General features: G+C 38.9%; 1 protein-coding gene across 5 annotated transcripts in view; it reads right to left on the bottom strand.

Moving 5' to 3' along the window:
- IL1RL2 (interleukin 1 receptor like 2) overlaps positions 1 to 26082 on the bottom strand; it is a 48089-nt gene that overhangs the window by 19334 nt on the left and 2673 nt on the right. For 3 of the 5 annotated variants that reach the window (XM_015433320.4, XM_065526686.2, XM_065526687.2), the window contains exons 4-6: positions 24046 to 24241; positions 15372 to 15531; positions 5447 to 5521 (exon numbers count right to left, since the gene is read on the bottom strand). In XM_015433320.4, the coding sequence (XP_015288806.3) occupies positions 5447 to 5521; positions 15372 to 15531; positions 24046 to 24241 (431 nt within the window). The remainder of the gene's footprint in view (positions 1 to 5446; positions 5522 to 15371; positions 15532 to 24045; positions 24242 to 26082) is intronic. The other 2 variants (XM_015433321.4, XM_074011160.1) reach the window with 1 other exon arrangement.

Here is a 26082-nt window from a genome sequence, read left to right as displayed (position 1 = left end):
ATATCATGCTGTTTTGATTACTATAGCTTTTTAGTATATTTTGAAGTCAGATAATGTGATACCTCCAGCTTTGTCTTTGGTTTGGGGCCTTTTGGTCTTTTCCTCAAGATTGCTTTGGCTATTCAGGGTGCTTTGTGGTCCTATATGAATTTTAGGACGGTTCCTTCTCTTTCTGTCAAAATAACATCATTGGTATTTTAATAGGGATTGCACTGAATCTGTAAGTTGCGTTCAGTAGGATGGACATTTGAACCATATTAATTCTTCCAATTCATGAGCATAGGATGATATATTCAGTGCTGAATGAAAATAAAAACTGCTGTCCAAGAATACTATACCCAGCAAAGCTATCCTTCAGAAATGTAAGAAAAATAAAGTCCATTCCAGACAAGCAAAAACTAAGGGAATTCACTGCTACTAGACCAGCCTTACAAGAAATCCCTAACGAAATGCTGCAACTGAAAGTGAAAGGGTGATAATTACCATCATAAAAACATGTGAAAACTAACTAGTAGAGGTAAATTCAAAATTGAATTCAGAATATCTCAATTCTGTAATGGTGCTATGTAAATCTTTCAAGCCTCTAGTAATAAGTTTAAAGGTCAAAATGGTCAAAAATAACTACAGACACAATTGGTTATTAAAGAACACACAACGTATAATGATGTGAATTAAGGCAACAAAAGTATAAACTGTTAGGAGGAGGATAAAAGTCTAGAGTATTTTTATGTGACCAAAGTTAAATTGTAATCAGCTTAAAATAGTCTATTATAACTATAAAAGTCTTTATGTTAGCCTCATGGTAGCCACAATGATAGAAATTGCAGCAGATACACAAATAAAAAGAAAAAGGAATCCAAACTTAGGACTACAGAAAACCACCAAACCACAAAAGTAAACAAGACAGAAAGAAAGAAACAAAGGATCTGGAAAACAACCAGAATACAATTAACAAAATATCAGGAGTCATGTTCTTACTGATCAATAATAACCTTGAATGTAAATGGATTAAATTATCTATTTCAAAGACATATAGTGGCAAACTGGATTAAAAGAAAAAACAAGAACCTACTATGTGCTGCCTAAAAGAGACTCACTTTACTCACAGACTCACAGTAGGTCCAGTAAGGATACATATACATGGAAAGTGAAGAGATGAAAAAAAGATATTCCATGCAAATGGAAAACAAAAGCAAGCAGGAATGGTTGCACTTACATCAGAAAAAATAGACTTTAAGTTAAAAGTTATAAGAAGAGACAAAGAAGGTCATTATATAATGATCACTAGATTGTTGAATTCCGTTGTTGAATTCTCAATTGCATTTATTTCATTCATTGAATTCTTAAACTCAGACTTCTCTTGGGTTCTTCTTTATAATGTATATCTCTGTTGAATTTCTTATACAGAAATGTAAGAAAAATAAAGTCCCTTCCAGACAAGCAAAAACTAAGGGAATTCATTGCTACTAGACCGGCCTTACAAGAAATCCCTAAGGAATTTTTTTTCATAAATTGTTTTTCTGATTTCATTACATTATTTGCTTGTATTCTCTTGTATCTAGTTGGGTTTCTTTAAGATCATTATTTTGGATTCCATTTCAGGCATTTAGTACATCTTATTTTCTTTGAGGTTTGTTACTGGAGAATTATTGTGCTCCTTTGAGGTGTCATGTTTCCTGTTTTTAAATGTTTCTTGTGTCCCTATGTTGATAGCTGCACATCTGATGCAACAGTCACCTCTTCTAATTTTATGAAGTAGCTTTCTTAGAGAAAGACTTTTTCTGTAGATGCATCCTAGCATGTCAGTTGGATAGGGTATGTTGGCTTTGGTTCTAGATAGAGAGAGAAGTGTAGTCTTCATGCAGTGTCTTCAGCTACAATCCACACCTGCAATATCTTTGAGTGTTTCACTGGCCTAGGCTGCAAGAGTTTGTACTGGCAGTGGCATGGCTTTGCAGGATGCTGGGCTACCAGGTTGGTTCTCAGGCCAAGGGTGTGTGTGCACACACACTAGGTCCAATCGAAAAGGGGTGTGGTCTTGCCAGGGGCAGGGCTACTGAGCTGGTTCTCAGGCTGAGGGTGAGTACATACACCCTCATGCGTACGAGGGTGAGCAGAGTAGATCTGCTGGCTAGGGGAAGCTTCCCCGGTTGTGCAGGACTGCCTGTCCATTCAGGAAGCAGGGCACCATGTGCCTTTGGGCACAGTAATTTCACAGGGCCCATACTCTAAGTAACCAGGATTGTGAAGTTGTAGCCACCTGTATGAACATGGTGGAATAATGGGAAAGCCTTGGGGATGAAGAGATGCAGGGGCTACTGGCCCCCAGAACAGGACTCACTCTAGCAGTAGCTATAATTCCAAGATAGTGCCATGACATAGCTCGTAGGTCATAGGGGATAAGGGTGTGCAATAGGTAGTTTCCCGCACTGGAGCAATGTAGTCATGAGAACCCCAGGCTGCTCCCCAAATTGGGCTCAGGGCCTGTGAGGACTGCAGGTTTCTTCTGTAGCAAGAACTGCAGGTGTCTGTGGTAATAATGAAGGTTGCAGGGGCCTTCTGCTTACCTTTTCCCTCAAGGAGAAGTTTCTCTTGGCGCCAAGTCAATCTTGGTGGGGAAAACAGAGTGACAGAGAAAGGGTGATTTCCTCCCCTCTCTATGCTGCCATCCTGGGTTTCCGTGCTCCGCAGAGATTCCATCATTTCTATGCTGTACTCTAGCGCCCTCCTTCAGACACACTAGTCAAAATGTAGCTATTAATTTAATATTTTGGCCCTTTTGTAGGGGAATTAGTGCTAGGAACCCCTAGTCAGCAATTTTGTTGACATACTAATAATCTCGATCTTTATAATATATTTTAATACTTACAAGGAAATGACTCTCTCTTTTTTCTTCTATTCAATTTTTTTCTTGGCTCTTTCCAGCATTTTTGACAGAAATTTTAGAAATGTTTTGACAAGTTTTAGGATATTCAGTAATTTAATTGGTGTTATATTAAACTTGTATATAAATCTAGGAGAAATAACATTTTTAATACTGAGTGTTTCTATTTAGGAACATCTTTTGAAATTTCACTAAAACACATATTATTTTATGTTCCACCTATAAAATGATAAAATGTTGCATTTCTAATCATGTAGGCAACTCTTTCTAATTTCTTATTCAGTTGTTCCTTACTATTTTGTTTCTTGTATTGCAATTGTGAATGCTGTCTTCCCTGGTTACATAATATGTGCTATTTCAGGCATGTAAAAATGCTATGAGCTTTGAATGTTTATCTTGTATTAAAATAACATTAATAAGCAAATGCTAGTCATTTTTTAACTTAATTTTCTTAAAATTTCTAAGTAGAAACCAATAGATCATGTTTTAAAAATTATGTTTGTCTTCCTCCCTCCAAGACTTCCAAAACTCCTTCTCTTGCCTTTTAATTGTCTCAATACGTTGGCTAGAATTTCCAAAGACAGGAGTAGGGGAAGAAAGTCAACTAAGAGAGATAAAACAGCCAAATGTGTCTTTTAAGACTAGTCACATAATGAGTAATGTGTAGACAATTATCCTTTTTATGGGTATTATTATTTCCTTGAAAGTTTAAAAGAATTCTCCTAAAAACATATGGGACTAGAGGCATTTAAACAGATTTTATCTTTTACCATTTGTTCTTTTATATAAACTTTCCCACGTTTCTAATTATTTTATATTTGGGTGTCTCTGCATTTAGGGGATTAGATTTGCTGGAAGTTTATCTTTCTCCCCAACTCCCACCTCAACTCTTCTGCCCTTAACCAACTTTGGGACAGATTCAGTTAGTTTATTTTCCTTTAATAAATTCATTATTTTCTACTTTTATTCTAGTTGTTCAATTGGTCTTCTTATAGAGTCAAATGGTTAGTTGCATATTTTAATTATTTCCACACTTACTAATAATAACGTTATTTAAAGATATAAACTCGTTTAGAGTACAGCATTGGTCATATGCCATGAAATTTGATATGAAGTATTCTCACTATCATTATTTTCTAAATATTCTTTAACTATGGCTTTGGTTCTCTAAAAAAAAAATGCAAATAATTGAGATGGATTTTTTGTTTACGTTTTTAAATTTTTTTTTAGTTTTAATTGACAAATAATAATTACATATATTTATGGGTACAATGTGATGTTCTGATACATGTTTATATTGTAGAATAATTAAATCAAGCTAATTAACAAATTCACTTCACATACTTAATGAATGTGATTATTTTATTGTTTTTGTTTAGATACAAATTTTTACACTTACTGCATCATGATTATACCCCATGATCTGTACAATTTCCTCTTTTGGACTCTGGGTTTTTCATAGATGTTTCTGAGAGTGATCTATGTATTAGACACATTACTTTTGCTAGATTACTCGAACCATGTAGACTCTTACTTTTCTAGCAAATTTCTCAAAGCAAGAGTATGTTAAAACCTCCCCCTACAACTGAAACAATTGTGTTGTTTTATTGTATTGTATTTCTGAGACTTTTAGCATTATATATTTTGATACACTACTATTTGACACTTAAAAGTTTCTATTTTGGGAGGTGTTGAGATTTTTGTCTAATTTGCTTTTTCTTCAGATGTAATACAGCATATTTATTTTACTAGCGATTTTTTTTTTTTTTTTGGAGTCAGAGTCTTGCTCTCTCGCCCAGCCTGGAGTGCAGTGGCACAATCTCGGCTCCCTGCAAGCTCCGCCTCCCGGGTTCACGCCATTCTCCTGCCTCAGCCTCCCGAGTAGCTGGGACTACAGGTGCCCGCCACCACGCCTGGCCAATTTTTTGTATTTTTTAGTAGAGACGGGGTTTCACCGTGTTAGGCAGGATGATCTCGATCTCCTGACCTCGTGATCTGCCCGCTTTGGCCTCCCAAAGTGTTAGGATTACAGGCTTGAGCCACCACACCCGGCCACTAGTGATTATTTTTTAATTTAAAAAAATAATTTGACCCCTTTTTATCTACTTAGATCACAAACTGAGGCAATGCTTATTGATGCTTTTCCATGCAGATTAAGGAATGTAACATATTTTTTTCACTCCTTTCATATACCTTGCATTGTGAGATAATACAATCCAGAACTCTTGGTCAACATTATTTAATAGTAGTTTTATATTATACTACATATTGTCTGAAGAATTATTTGCATCTTCATTGCCTTTGCATAAACAGATTTATAATAATCATTTTGGGCCCAGAGTTCTCACTGACAGACTTCTCTGCCACCACAACTTTTCCAAGCTTCAGCTCTCTGGTGTTTTATTTTGATTCCTCTTCCCATGAGTTCACGTATATCAAAAGTTGGAAACTGGGTGTGTTTGGGATTTATCTTCATCCTTAACATTCAAATATTCACCAGAATACGCAAACATAATGAGCTCTTCCCCTGGTGATTTCAATGGCTTCAATGATTTTACTCACCAAGCTGTACTTCAATTGAATTATTTTTTGGATAAATGATTTTAGGGACACTTCCTCCATATCCAGCTCTTTCTGCTAAGAAATCATACCACAGGAAATTAATTAGAATCACATATGATACATTCCCAAGTACTTTGATGCAATAGCATGAAGCCCAACACAGCAGACCATCAATAAGCTCTGGTCAAAATCTCACTCCATAAATACACATTTTTAACCAGAAGTAACTGAATTGCCAAAAAAGAAAAAACAATAAGCTAGAAGCTGAGCTATAAAAAGAGTCCACTTTGGCCATTATATTTTGATATAAACCATAAACTATATTGTTTGTAATGTAAACTAATAAGCTTGTATAATAAAATCTCATTACTTAGTAATCCAAAGACACTTTTCAGGCAGTGGCTATAATAAGCAAAGGCCTGGCTTAGGTGCTAGCTTGAGAGAAATAGTAACCCTCTTATTTCACCTTCAGAAAATTCCCTCATGCAATTCCTGTTCCATGGCAACCATTACTCTGTTTTCTATTTCTATAGTTTTGTCCTTTTAAGAATGTTATAGAGATGGAAAAACACATAATATCATGTTTTTGAATTACTTTAAAATAACCTTGGGAACTGGTGGGAGTGAGTAGAGGTAAAGATGAAAAAAATCTAACCAGAAGTTGATAATTGTCAAAGTTGGGTGAGGGATCTGTGAAGGTTCATCACATCTTCAGTTTTGCTCTTCCTCCTCCAACTCTGCATTTCCATATTCTTTTATATCCCATCCTCTTCTATTATTCTTCCAACTTTTCATCCTACCACTAAGCTTTAGCATTGTCTCCCTGTATTGACTCCCTGGACTCCCTGCCCCTGAGTCTTTCTGTACTTCTTCCCTCTCCCATTTGTCTACCAAAATTTAGCAATCACCTACTTAGTTCCATTATTCCTCCTATATATTTGGAGTGGGATATGGAAAAGTTGCAAGAGAGAAGCTAAGAAAAATGCAAGAACACATACATTTTATGATGGCAATAATAATTGTGCATTCCACACACTGTTTAAATGCAGCATGTCCCAAACAAAAGTTATCCCCAGCTAGTTAATGTACCATCACCCACTAGATTGCACACATGTAAAATCCAGAAGCCATTCTGGGCAACAGCTTTTCTTTCACCTTCTTCAATCTATCAATCACCAAATTCAACTACTTTTACCTCCTCATTTCTCAGTCTGGCTTTTTCTTTACTCCTAAGCCTTCTATTTTCCATTCTTTTCTTAAGCAATCTCATTCACACCTACTTCTTCAAATATCATTTCAAGGCCAATGACTTTGAAAGTCATGTCTCCAGTCCTTCCTCTAAGCTCCACACCCATACAGGCCATGACCTACTCTGCACCTCCACAATCCAAAGGCACCTCATCCTCAACATAGCAATGACCAAACTCATGGTCTCACTCCTAAATCTGGTTTTCCTCCAGAGCCATTTTACTTCACCGAATAGCATCACCATCCAGTCAATAGTGCATGTCAAAAAGCCTGGTTAACTTTTTTGACCTTGCCATATTTCTCCCCATATTCAGTCCAACACTAAACCCTGTAGGTTTTGCCTCTTAAAATGCCTTGAACCCATCCACATCTCTCCATCTTCAATGACACCATGTTACCTGTGCCTTCATGCCTTACCTGAACTTCTACACCTGCACTTCGGATCCACCCTAGAATAGATCATTCTGTGCACAGCAGCCAGTCTGCTGTTTCAGAAGTGAAAATCAACCCACGCTACTCTCCTGCTTTCAATCTGTCTGGCTGCTTGTCATTGTTCTTAGAATAAAATTCATGCTACTTACTCTGAATTGCTGGTTCCTACATGATCTCGGCTCCTGACTACTTACCCAGCCTCATCACCTACCATAATTTCTCTCATTCAGGATCACTCTAGCCCTGCTTTCCACTCCTCAGATATTCCGAGTTCCCTGTTGTGCTAGGGTTTTCACATTTGCTACTTCCTCAGTCTAGAAAAAATCTCCCCAACTCCGTCATCCACATAATGCTTCCTGACCATCAGCATCACTATTAGAAAGCTTTCCCTGAGCCACTGCTTTCTCACCAGGCCCTGGTCTGTTTGATCTCAGATTTTTCCTTTCCTTCATTGCTTTCATCTTCCCTATAATTACACATCTTATTAGTGAATTATCTGATTAATCTCTGCCTTCCTTCCTCTCAGCCTTCAAGCTTCATCAGAGCAGTGGTGGTGGCTGTTTTCTTCACCACAATGTTCTCTCTGCCTGGCACAGAACATAGCTTTGTTCAGTACTCAGCAAAGAGTCCTTAAATGATTGCTTGAAGAAGAGCTCTCCCATGGCCTCTTCCCAAGTTGAGACTATCAGTGCTCTTTTGGATATTTTATCAGCCTCCCAAGCTGCAAGGCCCTCGCCAACTCCGGCTTCAAACCATCTCAAAACTGACATCTCCCATCACAAATGCAGCCCAATGACTCTGCATTTGCACCGTCCCAGGGCCCTTCAATGGCTGCGTGGTAAAGCCTATGCATATGCAGCCACCTGTACCTTGCCCCCGTTTAACTCCATGGCCTCAGCTCCCACCCTCCCCACCCCGTATTCACATAGGCTCTAACGAAAGTCATTTTAGATCCAACATAAACATAATGCTTAATACTTCCATGCTTTGTCCTATACTGTTCCCTCTGTTCTCTCTGCCTAGAGACCCCCTCCTCACCCTCCTCTACTTTTGTGAATCCTACTCATTCTTCGAAATTCAGCTGAGAACTCCTTTCCTCTTGGAAGCCTTCCCAGACCATTTGCTTGCCACCCATGGACCCTTCTTATTCCTTTCCTGCTCCGCAAACACTGTCTGTGACTCTACCCTTAGCACATGATGTTAAAATGATCCATTTAACCCCTAGATTCACCACAACCAGGCTGATAGTTTCATAGCAGAAGAAACAACACTTTTTTCATTTTTCAATTATCAGGACCTACCATAATACTGGCATATAACAGATCATAAATGTATGTTTATTGAACACGAAGTAGTGACTACTGAACCCAGTTACTTCTTAAGGGATTCTTCATTTTACCTGAGCAATTTCTACCTTTCGAAATTTCCCTTCAGTTACCAATGTACAGTTAATGCGTTATAGAAGTCAATCATTCGCTTAATAAATAGATCTGTGTTTAATCTAGGCCAGGCACTGGGCTCAGTGCCAGGGATTCCACTGTGAACAAGATGAGGAAGGTGCTTTCTTTCAGAGAGATAATGGTCAGCAGAAAACCCAAGAGCATTAAAATAAAAAAAAAAAAAACCTTGTACAATTAATTTTCTTAATTACTGTGCTTTTAACAAGAACAATTAAAATTGAAAACCACCCAAAAATATTTAAATCAAAGGAGCAGTTGCAGCAAAGAACATGGAAGGACTAGAACGGGCTCTCTAGAAGAACAGCTGGAATGCAGGGAGTCACTGGACTGTACAGAATAAAGAGCCCTGTCCTGCAAAGGCAGCACCCAACCATGCTGGCTCTCATCCATGCTGAACAGACCCCCTAGGGATCCACAGCATCCGGAAATAGCTCTGTCTCCCCCAGTACTCTGAAGTGTGTTGGAAACTAGTGACAGATAGGAAGCTCTACATCAAAGAAGTATCCAGCCTTTGGTTCTTCTCATCTAGATGAGTAAATATAGAAAACAACTTTCTACTAAAGAAAGAGCAAAAGCCGCTACAGCAGGAACTCCTTGTCCAATGTGTTTGGAAAAACCAATGCTGGCCTGGGCACTGAATGCCAGCACTCTGGCTCTGTTTCTGACAATAACCAGCTTTGTGACCTTCGGTAAGTTGCTTCTCTCCTGCAACTCTGTAAAATGTATAGCTTGGGAAGAGAATGTGGACCAAGATGGCAGAATAGAAGAATCCGCCAATTGTCTCCCCTACAAGGACACCAAGTTAACAACTATCTACACAGAAGAAACACCTTCACAAGAACCAGAAATCACTCATAGTATCTGGTTTTAACTCGGTATCACAGAAAAGGACACTAATGAGATAGAAAAAACAGTCCTCAATTGCCAATGCCACCCTCGCCAACCCCCCACAGTGGCGGCATGGTACTGAGAGTGTCTCTGTTTGCTGGGGAAGAAAGAACACAGCAATTGTGAGGCTCTGAACGCAGTGCCGTCTTATTAGAACAGAATAGAAAACCGGACCAAACTCAGCTGCCACCGGCCCATGGAGGGAGCATTTAAACTGGCCCGAGACAGAAGAGAATTGCCGATCCCAGTGATCAGAACTTGACTTCCCATAAATCTTACCACCAAAGGCTAAAGTGCTCTGGGTCTCTAACTAAACTTGAGAGGCAGTCTGGACTGCAACTCTTAGGTGAAATCCTAGTGCTGCCCAGAGACCGTGTACTGGAGTGGGGCATGCAATATACCTCAGTAATCCCATCTAGGACAGCCAAGGGAGTGTGGGCATCACCCCTCTTTATCATCCCACACTGCACAGCTTATAGCTCTAAAAGAGATGCTTTCCTTCTGCTTAAGGACAGGAGAGGGAAGAGTAGAGAGGACTTCATCTTGCATCTTGGATACCAGCTCAGCCACAGCAAGAGAGGACAATGATCAGAGTCATGAGGCCCCTGTTCCAGGCCTCCCAGACAACATTTACAGACATACCATGGGCCAGAAGGGGACCCGCTGCCTTGAAGGAAAGGATTCAGTCCTTGCAGCACTCATCACCTGCTCACTGAAGAGCCCTTGTGCCATGAGCAATCAGTAGCAATTATCCAGGTACTACGGTGAATGCCTTGGGTGAGCGTCTGAAACTTGCTGGCTTCAGGTGAGACTCAGCACATGACCAGCTGCAGTGATTATAGGGCAAAACTCCTTTTGCTTGAGAAAAGCAGAGGGAAAAGTTGGTCTTGCACTTTAGGTACTAGCATAGCCACAGGGGAGGGTAGATCATGAAACAGGCTCTTGAGGTCCCCGATTCTAGGACTTGAATCTTGGTTGGCACTTCTGCACGTGCTCTGGGCCAAATGGGAGCCCAATGCCCTGAAGAGTGAGTCCCAGGAAGGCAGCATTGGCCACAAGCTGACTTAAGAGCTCTTGGACCTTAAGAGAACATCTGCGGTAGTCTGGCAGGACTCCTTGTGGCCGGTTGTGGCGGTGGCTATGGATGGTGAGGCTCCTCTGCCTTTGGAAAGGGGAGGGAAGAGTGGGAAGAACTACGTCTTGTGGTTTGACTGCCAGCTCAGCTGCAGCACAAAAAAAACACTTGGTAGACTTCTAAGGTTTACTCTAATCCCTGACTCCTAGACGGCACCTCTGGATCCTCCCAGGGCCTGAGAGACCTCACCAATGGCAATCAGCCCTGATGGAAGGGACACAGGCCCGGCTGGCTTTGCCACCAGCTGATTGTAGAGCACCAGGGCCTAAAGCAAACATGAGCAGCAGCCAGGGAGTGGGTAAAGCAGGCCTTGGGCAAGACCCAGTGCTGTGCTGGCTTCAGGTCTGACCCAGCAGTCATAGTGGTCATGGCCACAGGGGTGCTTATGTCACTCCACCCTCAGCTTTAGGTGGCTCAGAACAGACAGACAGACTCTGTTTGGGAGAAAGTAAGGGAAGAGAACAAGTCTCTGCCTGATATCCAGAGAATTATCCCAGATATTGTCCAAGATCATCAAGGTGGTACCTCTACAAGTCTGCAAGAACCACAACATTACTGGGCTTAGGGTGCCCCCTAAAGCAGATACAGCTTAGATCAAAACACTCAAATCCTTTTGAAGGCCTTCCCAAGAAGGACAAGTACAAATAAGCCCAGACAGTGAAGACTACAGTAAATACCTAACTTTTCAATGCCCAGACACTGAAGAACATCTACTAGCATCAACACCATCCAGGAAAACATGACCTCCTCAAATGAATTAAATAAGGCACCAGGGGCCAATCCTGGAGAAACAGAGACATGTGATCTTTTAGTCAGAGAATTCAAAATAGCTGTGTTGAGGAAATGCAAAGAAATTCAAGATAACACAGAAAAGAAATTCAGAATTCTATCAGATAAATTTAACAAGGAGACTGAAATAATGTTTTTTTAATCAAGCAAAAATTCTGGAAATGAAAAAAATGCAATTGCCATATTGAAGAATGCATCAGAGTCCTTTAATAGCAGAATGTATCAGGCAGAAGAAAGAATTAGCAGGCTGGAAGACAGGCTATCTGAAAATAAACAATCAAAGGAGACAAAAGAAAACAGAATAAAAAACAATGAAGCATGCATACAGGATCTAGAAAATAGCCTCAAAAGGGCAAATCTAAGAGTTATTGGCCTTAAAGAGGAGGTAGAGAAACAGAAAAGAGCAGAAAGTTTATTCTAAGGGATAACAGAGAACTTCCCAAACCTAGAGAAATATATCAGTCCCCAAATACAAGAAGATTATAGAACACCCAGCAGATTTAATCCAAAGGAGACTACCTAAAGGCATTTAATAATCATACCCCCAAAGGTCAAGGACAAAGAAAGGGTTCTAAAAGCAGCAAGAGAAAAGGAACAAATAATATACAATAGAGCTCTAACACATCTAGCAGCAGACTTTTCAGTGGAAACCTTATACGCCAGGAGGGAGTGGCATGACACATTATAAAAACGTTTACCCTACAATAATATATCCACAAAAATAACCTTCAAACATGAAGAAGAAATAGACTTTCCCAGACAAACAAAAGCTGAAGGATTTCATTCGCTGACCTGTCCTACAAGAAATGTTAAAGGGACTACTCCAATCAGAAAGAAAAGGACATTAATGAGCAATAAGTAATCACCAGAAAGTACAAAACTCACTGGTTATAATAAGTACACAGAAAAACACAGAATATTTTAACACTGTAACTGTGGTATGAAACTGTTCTTATCCTTGAAAGACTGAATAATGAACCAATCAAAAATAATAACTACAACAACTTTTCAAGGTGTAGTCAGTACAATAAGATATAAATAGAAGCAACAAGAAGTTAAAAAGCAGGGGAATAAAGTTCAGGTGTAGAATTTTTATTAGTTTTCTTTTTCTTTTTTGTTTATGCAAACAATATTAAGTTGTTATCAGGTTAAAATAATGGGTTATAAAATAGTATTTTCAAGCCTCGTGGAAACCTCAAACCAGAAAACATACAATAGAGACATAAAAAAATAAAAAGCAAGAAACCAAATCATATCATCAGACAAAATTACCTTCACTAAAAGAAGACAGGAAGGAAAGAAAGGAGGAAGAGAAGATCACAAAACAAGCAGAAAACAAATAGCAAAATGACAGGAGTAAGTTCTTACCTATTAATAATAACATTAAGTGTAAATGGACTAAACTCTCCAATAAAGAGGCAGAGAATGGCTGAATGAATGAAAAAACAAGACCCATTGATTGCTTCCACACTTCACCAATAAAGACACACATAGACCGAAAATAAAGAGATGGAAAAAGATATTCCATGCCAATTGAAAACAAAAAAAGAGCAGGAGTAGTTATACTTAGGGAAAATAGATTTCAAGACAAAAACTATAAAAAAAGACAAAGAAGGTCACTATGTAATGATAAAAAGGTCAACACCCAACACTGAATCACCCAGATATAAAAACAAATATTATTGGAGCTAAAGAAAGAGATAGGCTCCAATACAGTAACAGCTAGAGACTTCAATATCCCACTTTCAGCATTGGACAGATCTTCTAGACAGAAAATCAACAAAGAAACATTGGACTTAATCTGCACTATAGACCAAATGGATCTAATAGATCCATTTACGGAACATTTCATCCAATGGCTGTAGAATACATATTCTTTTCCTTAGCACATGGATCATTCTCAAGGACAGACTATATGTTAGGTCATAAAACAAGTCTTAAGACACTGAAAAAATTGGAAAAATATCAAGCATCTTCTCTGACCACAATGGAATAAAACTAGAAATTAATAACAAGAAGAATTTTGGAAACTATACAAACATATGGAAATTAAACAGTATGCTTCTGAATGACCAGTGGGTCAATGAAGAAATTAAGAAGGAAATTGAAAAATTTCTTGAAACAAATAATGGAAACACAACATACTAAAACATATGGGATACAGCAAAAGCAGTACTCAGAGAAAAGTTTATAGCTATAAGTGCCTACATCAAAAAAAGAGGAACTACTTCAAATAAACAGTCTAATGGTGTATCTTAAAGAACTAGAAAAGCAAGAGCAAACCAGGCCCAAAATCAGTAGAAGAAATAAATTAAATCAAAATGAAAAAAACACAGAAGATCAATGAAACAAAAAGTTGGTTCTCTGAAAAGGGAAACAAAATTGACAAACCTTTAGCCAGACTAAGAAAAAAAGAGAAGAGATACAAATAAAAAAAATCAGAAATGAATAAGGAGACATGACAACTGTTATTGCAGAAATCCAAAAGATTATTAATGGCTACTATGAGCAACTACATGCCAATGAATTGGAAAATCTAGAAGAAATGGACAAATCTCTAGACAAATACAATCTATCAAGATTGAACCGGGAAGAAATCCAAAACCTAAACAGATCAATAACAAGTAACAATATAAAAATTTTAATAAAGTCTCTTTATTAAAGAGAAAGAAGTCTCTTTATTAAAGAAAAGCCTGGGACTCAATGGCTTCACCACCAAATTCTACCAAACATTTAAAGAAGAACTAATACCAATCCTACTCAAGCTGTTCAAAACAATAGAGGAGGAGAAGATACCTCCAAATTCATTCTATGAGGCCAGTTGTTACCCTGATACCAAAACCAGACAAAGACACATCAAAAAAAAAAAAAAAAAGAGAGAGAGAGAGAAAACTATAGGCAAGTATCTCTGATGAATATTGATGCAAAAATCCTCAACAAAGTACTAGCAAACAGAATTCAACAATACATTGGAAAGATCATTCATCATGAGCTAATGGGATTTATCCCTGGGATGCAAGGATGGTTTGACATATGCAAATCAATCAATGTAATACATCACATCAACAAAATAAAGGATAAAAACTATATGATCATTGCAATTGATGCTGAAAAAGCATTTGATAAAATTCAACAGGCCTTCATGATAAAAACCCTCAAAAAACTGAAGTAGAAAGAACATGCCTTAACATAATAAAAGCCATATGTGACAGACTCACAACTAGAATCATACTGAATGGGGAAAAGCTGAAAGCCTTTCCTCTAAGTTCTGGAACACAACGAGGATGCCCACTGTCACCACTGTTATTCAACATAGTACTATAAGTCCTAGCTAGAGAAATCAGACAAGAGAAAGATATAAACAGCATCCAAATTAGGAAAGAAGAATTCAAATTATCATTGTTGGCAAATGATATGATCTTATATTTGGGAAAACCTGAAGACTACACAAGAAAACTATTAGAACTAATAAATTCAGTGAAGTTGCTGGATACAAAATCAGCATACAAAAATCAGTAACATTTCTATATGCCAACAGTGAACAATGTGAAAAGAAATTTTACAAGTAATCCCATTTACAATAGCCACACATAAAACCATATGATCATTTCAAAAATATTAAAATGCACAGGAATTAACCAAAATTAAATACCTGGGAATTAGCCAAAGAAGTGAAAGATCTCTATAATGAAAACCATAAAGCACTGATGAAAGAAATTGAAGAGGACACCAAAAATCAATCAAGAGTTTTGAGTGTTCTGTTGTTCAGAAGAGGGAACTAAGCTGCTCATGCCCTTTTGCCTCAGTCTTCCCACCTTCTGATTCTAAGAGTGGCACATCTGAGAGCCTACTAGCCTTCAGGGAAACCAAGACCTAGAATCACTCCTGCTCAAATCCCAAAGCCCAAAGCCAGAAGCCAGTTCCCACAAAGCCAAAAGAAGACAAGGCAACAGACATACATGAACATACTTACTGATGCTCACAGTGATGCCATTTAAAACTTCGTACTGCTTTCCTGAGTGTGTCAGTATGACTTGACACGCGTAGTTCCCTCTGTCCTCTGCTGAGACATTGCTCACCAAAAGCCTGGTTTCCAAAACAGTGAACCGCTCCCCTGTAATCTCGTTACAGTCCTAATACAAATAAAAACAAAATTCAATTCAATGAATACTTAGAAACCTATGTGATCCCTAGAATTCAGGTAATTTACAATCTAACTGAAAGACAACAGATAGCTAGCTAGCTAGGTAAATAGAAAAACAGGTAGATGACAGATTGGTGATAGATAGACAGACACAGCAGAATTCCTTGCCCAGTCTGTATATAATGTGTATATATATGTGTATGTGTATATAGATATACACAGACTTGACAAAGGATATTTTACAGGCTGAAGTGAATGATACAAACATTAAGTCTAGCAGGAGTTGAGAGGAGAGTGGCCTATGTGAGATGGAAGGAAGACTTCATTGAGGAAAACTGAGCCTGGGTCAGTTTTTCACAGGAGGACATGAACAGGCAGGAACGTCCTCCACCTTCAGGGGCCCACGTCTGCCAGTGGACTCCCACTTAATGGCCCAAGTCCCTCTGCCAAGACTGGAAACCCGAGTTCATAATGACTGCTCCCACTGCGGGCCCAATTTCTGCACTTATCAAGCATTGGACTTTATAGAAATCCAAAATAATTCTTCGCCAACATCCAATTTGAAGGTCTGAACAGTGAGCAAAGGAAGCTGACCAGGTTTATGGAGGGCAGATGTCACATCACTTCTCCTGCTCCCCCCGCCTCCTCCATGGACAAGGCAACAACCTCACACCCAACCAACCAGAAGACCAGTGAGTTTCAGGAATGCTTTCTCTCCCAGCAACCACCCAGAGGGCAAGCCTCACCATTCCTCTGTCCTGTCCTAGGCTCACATTCTCATGCTAATCACCACTTCTTTTATACCTTGGGCCCACTTCTGAATTCTCCCAAACCTGTTCCCTGTCCTTCAAGAAGCTGCACTCCACAGAGTGACTGCTTAGCTAAGTGGTCCATTTGTTCATTCAAACATTTGAGTTCCTGCAGTTTGCTTGCACTGTGACAGGCCTGGCCATGCAGGACTAACATTCAATCCCTCTCTTCAGGAAGTACACAATCTAAAAGATAAAACCAACATGGAAACCCCTAATTAAATAAATATTCACCTGCCCAAGCGTTAAGCTCTCTCCTCACTTAGGCACGGTTCAGAGTCACACTTCACTCTCCACCCCTGGAACAGCATGAATAGAGCCGCCCAGCAGGATGCAGTAAATAATTAATGCCAAACAAGCACTGGTTTATTTACAATGTGAAATGCTACTTCCTAGAAGGCTTACATTATTTCCCTGTAAATACCTGATAGGGGAAACCAACTCATAATCTGACAACTGCTTATCAAACAAAATGGGAGTTACTAATCAGAGTTAGATGTATAAAGGCATCAGACCCTGATACTGTGGTGTCTCCTTCTTTAGGATACAGACAAGCCCTTTTTTTTGTTTTTTTTTTTGTTTGTTTTTGTTTTTTGTGAGACAGAGTCTTAGCTCTGCCGCCCACTTCCTGAGCTCAGGGGATCCTCCCACTCCAGTCTCCTGAATAGCTGAGACTATAGGTATGCATCACCACACCCTAATTTTTTGTTATTTTAATACAGACAAGGTTTCACCATGAAGCCTAGGCCGGTCTCAAACACCTGGGCTCAAGGAGTCTGCCCACCTCAGCCTTCCAAAGTGTAGGATTACAGGCGTAAACCACTGCACTCAGCCCGAACAAAGCACAAAGTCTAGTCCTTGCACTTCATAAACCTCTTCCCTGGACAGTCTTCCCTGGATAGTCTCTGGCTAGGTATAATCTCTGGGCCTCCCTTTCTGTGCTTTCACAGTTGAGCAGTCCTCTTTCTGAAGGATGCATTTTTTCTTTCAAGATATACATATTTTAATCATCTTAAAGTTCAGCCTTGCAGCTGAAGGCCATTCTGCCGCTTTGCTGTAACTTGAACTGCCTCTATTCTGATCCACTGGAGCATTATTTCAAAGGTTAAACTTTCAACAAGCTTGGATTTAAATTTAAAATCTTTAGGGTAATGTCTCACTAACAAGATTTAAAATTAAAATATTAAGAACAATAGTGTCCACTTTTGAATACCTTATATATTCCAGGCATCGTGAAGAAAACTCCTGACCCGGGACGTACAATATTTCAGAAACACAAAATAACCTGAGAATTCTTACTAAGATGCAATGAGTATGAAGAGTGATGGAGATAAAACTGGTGAGGTAGTCAGGAGCCCTGTCACAGAAAACCATGAAAAGGAGACGAGCTTCAGAAGCCTTCAGAGCAAGAGAATAAGACAATCAGATTTTCTTTTGAGAAACATCCTTTAGTTGCTGTGTAGTTTAAAGGATTAAAATAATGCAATGCTAAAGACCATTTAGATCTTATTTCCATAAACTGAGGCCAAATGGAACCTAAACTAAAGCAGGGAAGTAAGGATAACAAGTAAAAAACAAAAACAATGATTTTAAGCAGTTCCAGTCCACTGAATGTAGTGACAGATTTGGGCTACGCAGAGGGAGCGGGACTTCCACAGTCCTAGCTTGGGTATGCAAAGGTGTTACTAGAAAGAAGAAAGAATGCAAAGAAATGGAAAAAATGGTCCTATCTGGGGTAAGATTAAAAAATAGCTCTAACCACGGTGCATGAGGCGAGTGGTGGGGATGGGAGGGTCTAAGAAGAATCTATATTAGACAGTTGGACAAAGGAATCCAGAGGGTGGAAGAAAGATCCAAGTGGAAGAGAACTTGGAGCCATACGGAGAATATAGAGTGAAATGGATGGTTCTATAAATCATCCACTTGAATGTAAGCAAAAGCAAGCACAGAAGGTGACCACAGCTGAAACTATGGGGAACCTCAAATCCTAAGACCCAACTATAGAGGAAAAAAACTCAGTGATGATTACAGACGAAGTGCCAGAAAAAATAAAAATAATAATTAAAAAAAAAGATAAACAGAGACAAAGAATGAGTAAGTCTTAGAAGAAAATGAGAAAGGAGTTTCCAGCTGATGGGAGTGCCCAGCAATGTTGAATACCACAATCAGGTTGAAAATCAATGTCAGTTTAGCAACTGGAGAGCCCGAAGTAACTTTAGCAAGTTCAGATTGAGCACAATGATGGGGGCCCCAAACCACTGTGCTGAGGAGTAATTTGGGATTGAAACGAAAACAAAACTGGAGACATTACCACTTTTCCAGGTGTAGACAGATGTCTTAATACCCTAACCTTGTCCTCTGTAAGCTCTTCAATTTCAAAGACTTCCTGGGGACTTCTCTCAGTTTTCAATTCTCCCAGACATAAGCCAGGATTATCATAGGGATTTGCCATTATCCAGAACCATTATCCATCACTTCAATCACTTCAATCATTTCCTTTCCAATACCTCAACTCTGTAGCCCTCCATCCTTCCAGCATCTTCACCTGCAAAGCCCCCATTCTGATGAATCCCTTCATCCCTCTCCTACACACCTCCAACCAGAGAGCAGAGCACTATAGGAGCTAATCACATATACAGGCGTCTTGGTACCACTACAAATTCATGGTCTTCACCTTAGCAATTCTTTGCATCTCCATCTATTTACCTACATTACTCTTTCAAATTCTCCCCATAACATATCCTTACAATTATAAAAATTAGGAGCCCTCAGACATGAGTTCCCCCACTTCCTCTCCTCCTCCTTTTCCCTCATTGTATCAGTTCTACTTTAGAACTTTCTGAAATGAACCACACTTCTTAACTTGATTTCTAGGATAGTCCAAATGATCAGCATGCCACCATTCTCAAGGCCTTCCAGTGGATTCACTACAGCCCCTACGGAAGGACTTTTCTCAAATGCGAATTTGCTCATGCCATTCTCCAGATGGTAGGATTCACTGTTGAAATGCTTTAGGTTGGCATAAACAGTGTTTATTTTCTAGCACCATCTTTCTACATGTGCCCTAAACTCTAACCAGGGCCCCTAAACACCATTCTCTTTCTCACCCAACACCTTTGTACCTGCTGCTTCCCTCTAATTACTGACCTTCCTTGCCGTACCCACCAGGCTAACTGTGGTCACTCTTCAAGCACAGTTCAAAGTCACCTTTTCCGGGAAGCATAGCCACGGACATTCCCAGGGTCTGCTCTGATTTCGCTTTCTGTATGTTCACCTCATGCTGTAATAAAATTCATAGTTTACTTGTCTGCTTCCTCTGATAAATTGTAACTTCTTTGAAGACATATGACATCCCTTGGCACAGCACCAAGAAGATCACAGATTCCAAATACTTGAAGAATTGATTCCAACCCTCCGGTTTTACAGATGACAACACTGAGGCCCAAAGAGTGAGTCCAGGTCTGAGCACCTGGTAGTGGCAAAAACAGCCACACCTGGGTCACCAAAACTGAGCAGGTGGTATAGTATCAGGTGGCCCCTCCCGCTTACACTGCTGGCCCCCAGCTTTTGCCTACTTTTGCAAGCCCAGGGATTGTTTTTAAAATAAAGGCATCTAAGCCCCACCCATGGGTGACCTGCTTCAGTTAGTAGAGGGTGAGGCTGAATATCTGGATTTTTAAAAGGTCCAGAGGATCAAATCTGATATTTACTTAGGATTGCTAGTCACAGCTCTGAGGCCATCTCCAAGTGCTGCAGAAACAGAAGTTAGAATAACCAAGGCAACATTTCAGATAAAGGAAAAGCAGAGGACTTATACAAAACTTACAAGACTTATCTAATGCCATAATAATTAATAAGGATAAAGACTCGGTGTGGTGGCTCACACCTGTAATCCCAGTACTTTGGGAGGCTGAGACAAGTGGATCATCTGAGGTCAGGAGTTCGAGACCAGCCTGGCCAACATGGTGAAACCCCGTCTCTGGTAAAAATACCAAAAATTAGCCAGGCGTGGTGGCGTGTGCCTGTAATCCCAACTACTCTGGAGGCTGAGGCAGGAGAATTGCTTGAACCCAGGAGGCAGAGGTTGCAGTGAGTCAAGACTACGCCACTGCCCTCTAGCCTAGGAGACATAGTGAGACTCTGTCTGAAAGGAGGGAAGGAAGGAAGGAAGGAAGGAAGGAAGGAAGGGAGGGAGGGAGGGAGGGAGGGAGGGAGGGAGGGAGGGAGGGAGGGAGGGAGGGAGGGAGGGAAAAAGAAAGAAATAGAATAAGGGAATGCTACAGAGGGCTCTGAAACAGATCTACACACAAAGACCAATATGATTTAAGTCAGAGGTGGCATGCAAAGCAACGTGAAAAGAACAGGTAAACCATAAGTCCACACAGAAAATAATTACATTTGACCCTACCAACACTACGCACTTAAAAATCAGTGGAAAAAGAAAAACAATGAAACTTCAAGAAGAAAATATAGGAAAAGGTCCTTTTACCTTGGGGTGGGAAAAAGATTCTTAAGTCACAGAAAGTACTAATCACAAAGGGAAATCAGTACATTAGACTGCATTAACACTAGGAAGTCTGAGACCTCATTGCCAGAGTTGAAAAGCTAGCCATTGCTTAGAAGGGCACAGTGTAACAATTACTCATATCCAGATCTATAAAGAGCTACTACAAATCAATGAGAAATAGACAAGAGGCTAGCAAACCACACACTGGCCAAATGTGGCTAACCACCTGTTTTTGTAAATAAAATGTTGTTGAAACGCAACCACACTCCTTCTTTTCTATATTGTCTACAACTGTTTTTGTGCTTCCAAAACAGAGTTGAGTGGTTGAAACAGAGATCATCTGGCCTACAATGCCTAAAATATTTATTATTTGGTTTTTTACAGAAAAAAAAAAATAGAGATCCCTCCTGGACAAGGTAACCCGCAGCCACTCAGGAGGCTGAGGCGGAAGGGTCACTTGAGCTCAGGGGTTCAAGGTTACAGTGAGCTATGATTGCACTACTGCACTCCAGCCTGGGCAACAGAGCAAGAGCTTATCTCAAAAAAAAAATTTCACAAGCAAGCACTCAAAGAAAAAAAAATTACACACACACACACACATCCAAGTGCCAAGAAGAAAATTTAAAGAAGATCAACATTATCAGTTATAATCAGGGAAGTGTTAATTAAGGCTGAAATGAGACACAATTACTCACTTATCCAAACAGCAAATTAAAAAGGCTAACAGTACCATGTGTTGTCAGATATAGGGGCATAAATAACTCTTATACACTGCTGCTGGAACTGTAAATTGGCACCAATTTGGAAAATGGTTTGGCATTTTCTACATACCCTTATGACCCAACTATTTCACTCTCGTGTAATATGTCCCACAAAATTGCATTCATAAGTGAGAAAAGTGTTCATACCAGCTTTGTTTCTAAGACCCAGAAATTGGAAATGACTCAAGAGTCTAACAATAATAACAGTGAAATAGTATAAGCAATGAAAATGGATGAAATATAGCCACATGCAATAGCATGGATGATTCTCACTGGTTCGCTATTGAGCCAAGGAAGCTAGACATAGATACTACATACGATTTTATTCAAATTAATAAAATTCAAAAATTGGTAAATCTAATCTATGATAGTATAAATCAGGGAAGTGGTTATTTGGGGACTAGGGAGGCATAGGTTTTGCAAGATGGAAGAGGTGGGCCTTCAGAGGTGCTAGTAATGTTTTCTTAACCTTCGTGGGAAAGGGTAATTAAAAGGTATGTTCACTTTCTGATAATCCAACAAGCTTGTTCACTTATGATTTCTGCATTTTATATGTATATGTCAAACTTCAATGGAAAGGTTTTTTTTAATGCATTGCAAACAAACATACCCAGGATATATAAATATATAAAATCTCCTATAAGTCACAAGAAAATGGCATGAAAAGTAAAATAAGAAATATACCAAAAGATATGAGTGGGCAGTTCAGAAGAGGATCCAGAAATGGCTAATAAACATATGAAAAAAAGTGGTTAATCTCACTAATAATTAAGGAAAAGCAAAATAAAATAGCAAAAAGGTACATTTTATACTCACCAGATTGATTTTAAAAATCAGTCTTATAACACAAAGTTCAACACAAGGTTGTAGGAAATCTAGAATACTCATGGTGAGCCAGGCATGGTGGTTCATGCCTATAATCTCACCACTTTGGGAGGCCAAGGCAGGAGGATCACTTGAGGCCCAGAGTTCGAGACCAGTCTGGGCATCACAGCAAGATTCTGTCACCACAAAAAAATTTTAAAAATTACCTGGGCTTCCACATGAGCCCAGGAGTTAGGCTGCAGTGAGCCATGATCACACCACTGCGCTCCAGCCTGGGCAACAGAGTGAGACTCTGTCATAAAATAAAATAAAATACTCCTGGCAAAAGTATAAACGGATACAAAATTCTGTAAAGCAATTTTTGCAACATCAACAAAGTTGAATACTTTATTCATCTGCATGCCCTACAAATGAACAATACTAGGGCTAGCAATCATGTATCTTAGAGAACTGCACGCACTAGCAGATATGCTTAAAGGACAGGTATAAGGACATTCATTTCCACATTTCTTGTGAAAGAGGGCAACTAAACAAACTAAATGAACATGAAATATGTAACAGAAAGGATCGACAAAACCGAAAGTTAGTTTTTGAAAAGAGTACTAGAACTGACAAGTCTCTGATGAAACTAATCAAGTAAGCATGCGTGTGTGTGCGCGCATGTGTGTGTAAGAAAGAGAGAATGAATAATGACTAAAGGTGAACCTTACTTTGAAGGTTTTAATGTCTGCAGACATTAAAAGAGAAGAGCTGATAAACAATTTTCCAGAATATACGAGACCTTTAATGAAACGAGAAACTTCCTAAGACACAAAATCTTACCAAACTCACACAAGAGAAAGTAAGAAATTTGTGTAATCCTTTCACCATTAAAGAAATTGAATCAATAGATGAAAACCTTCCCATAAAGAAAACTCATGACCCGGAGGGGTGTGCTGGCAAGAGTTAACAAGCAGGAAAAACTAATTCCAATCTCAAATAACTAGCCTGTGCTCCTCCATGCTAAGGGCTACTTTCTATGTCAACATATGCCAGGATCATCAAGAAAAGAGAAATTTCGAAGATGAAAACATGAAGTGCAGAAAGATGAGCTTGAAAAAGAAGGGCTAGGAAGAGTTAGACTATATATTTTTATTTGCTAGTATAGCATTATACAAGAATAATCACAGGGCACTAATCATGGTAGCCACATGTCGAGGAAGGTGTGATGACCCCAGAGCAAATATGGAATGGTAACAGGAAAGAGGTTTTCCAGAGAGTGACCTCTTACGATTTGTGATTATTGAACCATGCGCACGTAGTATGTATTTAAACAAACATAATTAATGTTAGAAAATAAAGAACAGCCTGAAAAACAAGAATGACTGGAGGAAGGTGATGGATCCAAATAATAAAATATTACAAAGATACAATAACCAAAATATTTTTTAAAACAGTAATTAGGAAGGTAACATTATCAATGACTGCTAGCTAACTAATCTATCTTAGGAACACAAATTTCTTTACCAATTCTGCCTTTAAAAATACAACTTAACCTATAAAAAACAGTGGGTTTTAAAGAAAAGGAGGAAAAATATCAATAAGAAATTTTTTTTTTTTACCTTATACCACTTTATTGGACCCAAAATACAACTCTTCGGGAAGTGCAGATGACATGTGAGACTATCATCTTTTCCAAGATGTAGTATTTGCTTGTACTCATCTGATAAATTCGGTAAACCTTTTACGGAAGTGTCACACCATTGTTTTTCAAAAACAGTTAGGTTTACATGTATTCTATGACAGCTGTCTCTACCCCTGTAAGACAGATTGAGACCTCATAAACTCTTCTAAAAAATCACAAAATCAAATAATTCAGCTCATTTTCAAATGTTTTCAAATCATTTTCACAGCACCACGAAAACCCTCTGCCTCTAACAAAGCAGTAAGCACCCCCCAAATCATTCATCACGAAAGGACAAATGGTATTCATACAGTGGAGAAACTGGACAACACCTTAACTGAGTGATCAAAATGGACATCACCAACTGGGGGCAAGTGGACGCCATGTGCCTCTGAGTAATTTTCTGAAGAGGACACAAAGCACTCACCTAGCATTCCAGCCAAAACGGCTGAACCTAATCATGAAGAAATACCTGACAAACACCAATGAAGGAGATAATACAAAATAATTGCCTATAGTCCTTAAAAATGACAGTATCATGAAAAACAAAGACTGAGGAACCGTTCCAGATTAAAATAAGTTACATATTCATGGCAACCAAATGTGATGCATGATCCTAGATTGGTAACTGTACTGGAAAAGAAAGAAAAAAATTATAAAAGGTCTTCAATGAGACCACTGATAAGATTGGAATATAGATTATAGATTAAGGTATTATATGATGGTTACGTTTCCTGAATTTGATAACTATACTGTCATTACGTAAGAAATAAACAGATACACATTGAAAGGAAATAGGAAATATACACTGTTGATAGGAAATATACATGGAAATATTAAGAGCTAAGAGGATATGATGCATACAACTGAAATGGTTTAAAAATGGCTTAGGAGAAAAATACTGTTTATAATTTATATCATATATATGGTGAAAGAGAAAATTATAAGATAAATGTAAAAATATATTCTTAAAAATGAGGAATCTAGATAATCTAGATAAAGGGTAGAAGGAAGTTATTGATACTATTCCTGCAAAATTTATTTAAATTTAAAATTATTTCAAAGCAAAAAGTAAAAATATACAGTTTCCTAAATACGTATCCTATCTGGATGTTAGTAGTAAAAGTCTTGGAGAATTCACGTTCATTTTCTTTCATGGCAGATATCCTTGTCTAATTTATATTAAAGATTATTTTTCCTCATTTCACAGCTCCCAGATTTAAATAGTTTAAATCTAGCTTCGACATCCAGATTCATTTATGTGATGTATGATCTTCAAGTCTAGTTAATAATTCACAGCCTAGGCTAAAATAAGAAAGCAGACCTCCACATGCTCTGAGTGGTTTATTAGCGACTAAATCTGTGGAAAGGAGCCAGGCAGAGCTAACGACCACTTCCACATGTGAACCACTCGATTTTGTGCATTTTGTCTGTCTGGTGGATAGAAACGAGGAATCTGGCAGAAATCAGAGTGGGACATGGGCCATGCTGGGACACAGAAAGGGGCCGGCAAATATCATGGAATCAAAACAAGAGAGAGAGAATGGAGTACCTACTTCACACCTGGTCTCAGTTAATTTGCACCTGAACCCTATCGGGCCAGTATTAATTCCATTTTACAGAAAAAACCAAGGCTCAGAGAGATCAAGTAATTTGTTAAGGTCATGCAAGCCAGTGTGGGAGAGTCACAAAATTGTGACCCTCAAACTAAATTTGGTCTACAGATGTGTTTTATTCAGGCCCAACAAAGCTTTACAAATTATAAAAAGTCGCACACACAAATTCCAATTTCCAGATTCCCTTGAAAAGTGAGAGGATGGGCTTGATCCTAATAGACAGCTACCTTTGAGGGGCAGTCACCACCAGGCCTGTGTTACTCATTCATGTTTCTTAGCACGGGTTCTCCAGTGAGGTCTGGAACATGCTCGATGCTTACTCCCTGCCTTAAGCAAATTCCTTGTGAAAAGGGCTCATA

Source organism: Macaca fascicularis, chromosome 13 (genome assembly GCF_037993035.2).
Source record: "Macaca fascicularis isolate 582-1 chromosome 13, T2T-MFA8v1.1".
Taxonomy (NCBI): Eukaryota; Metazoa; Chordata; class Mammalia; order Primates; family Cercopithecidae; genus Macaca; species Macaca fascicularis.
This window is presented reverse-complemented; position numbering and strand designations above follow the sequence as displayed.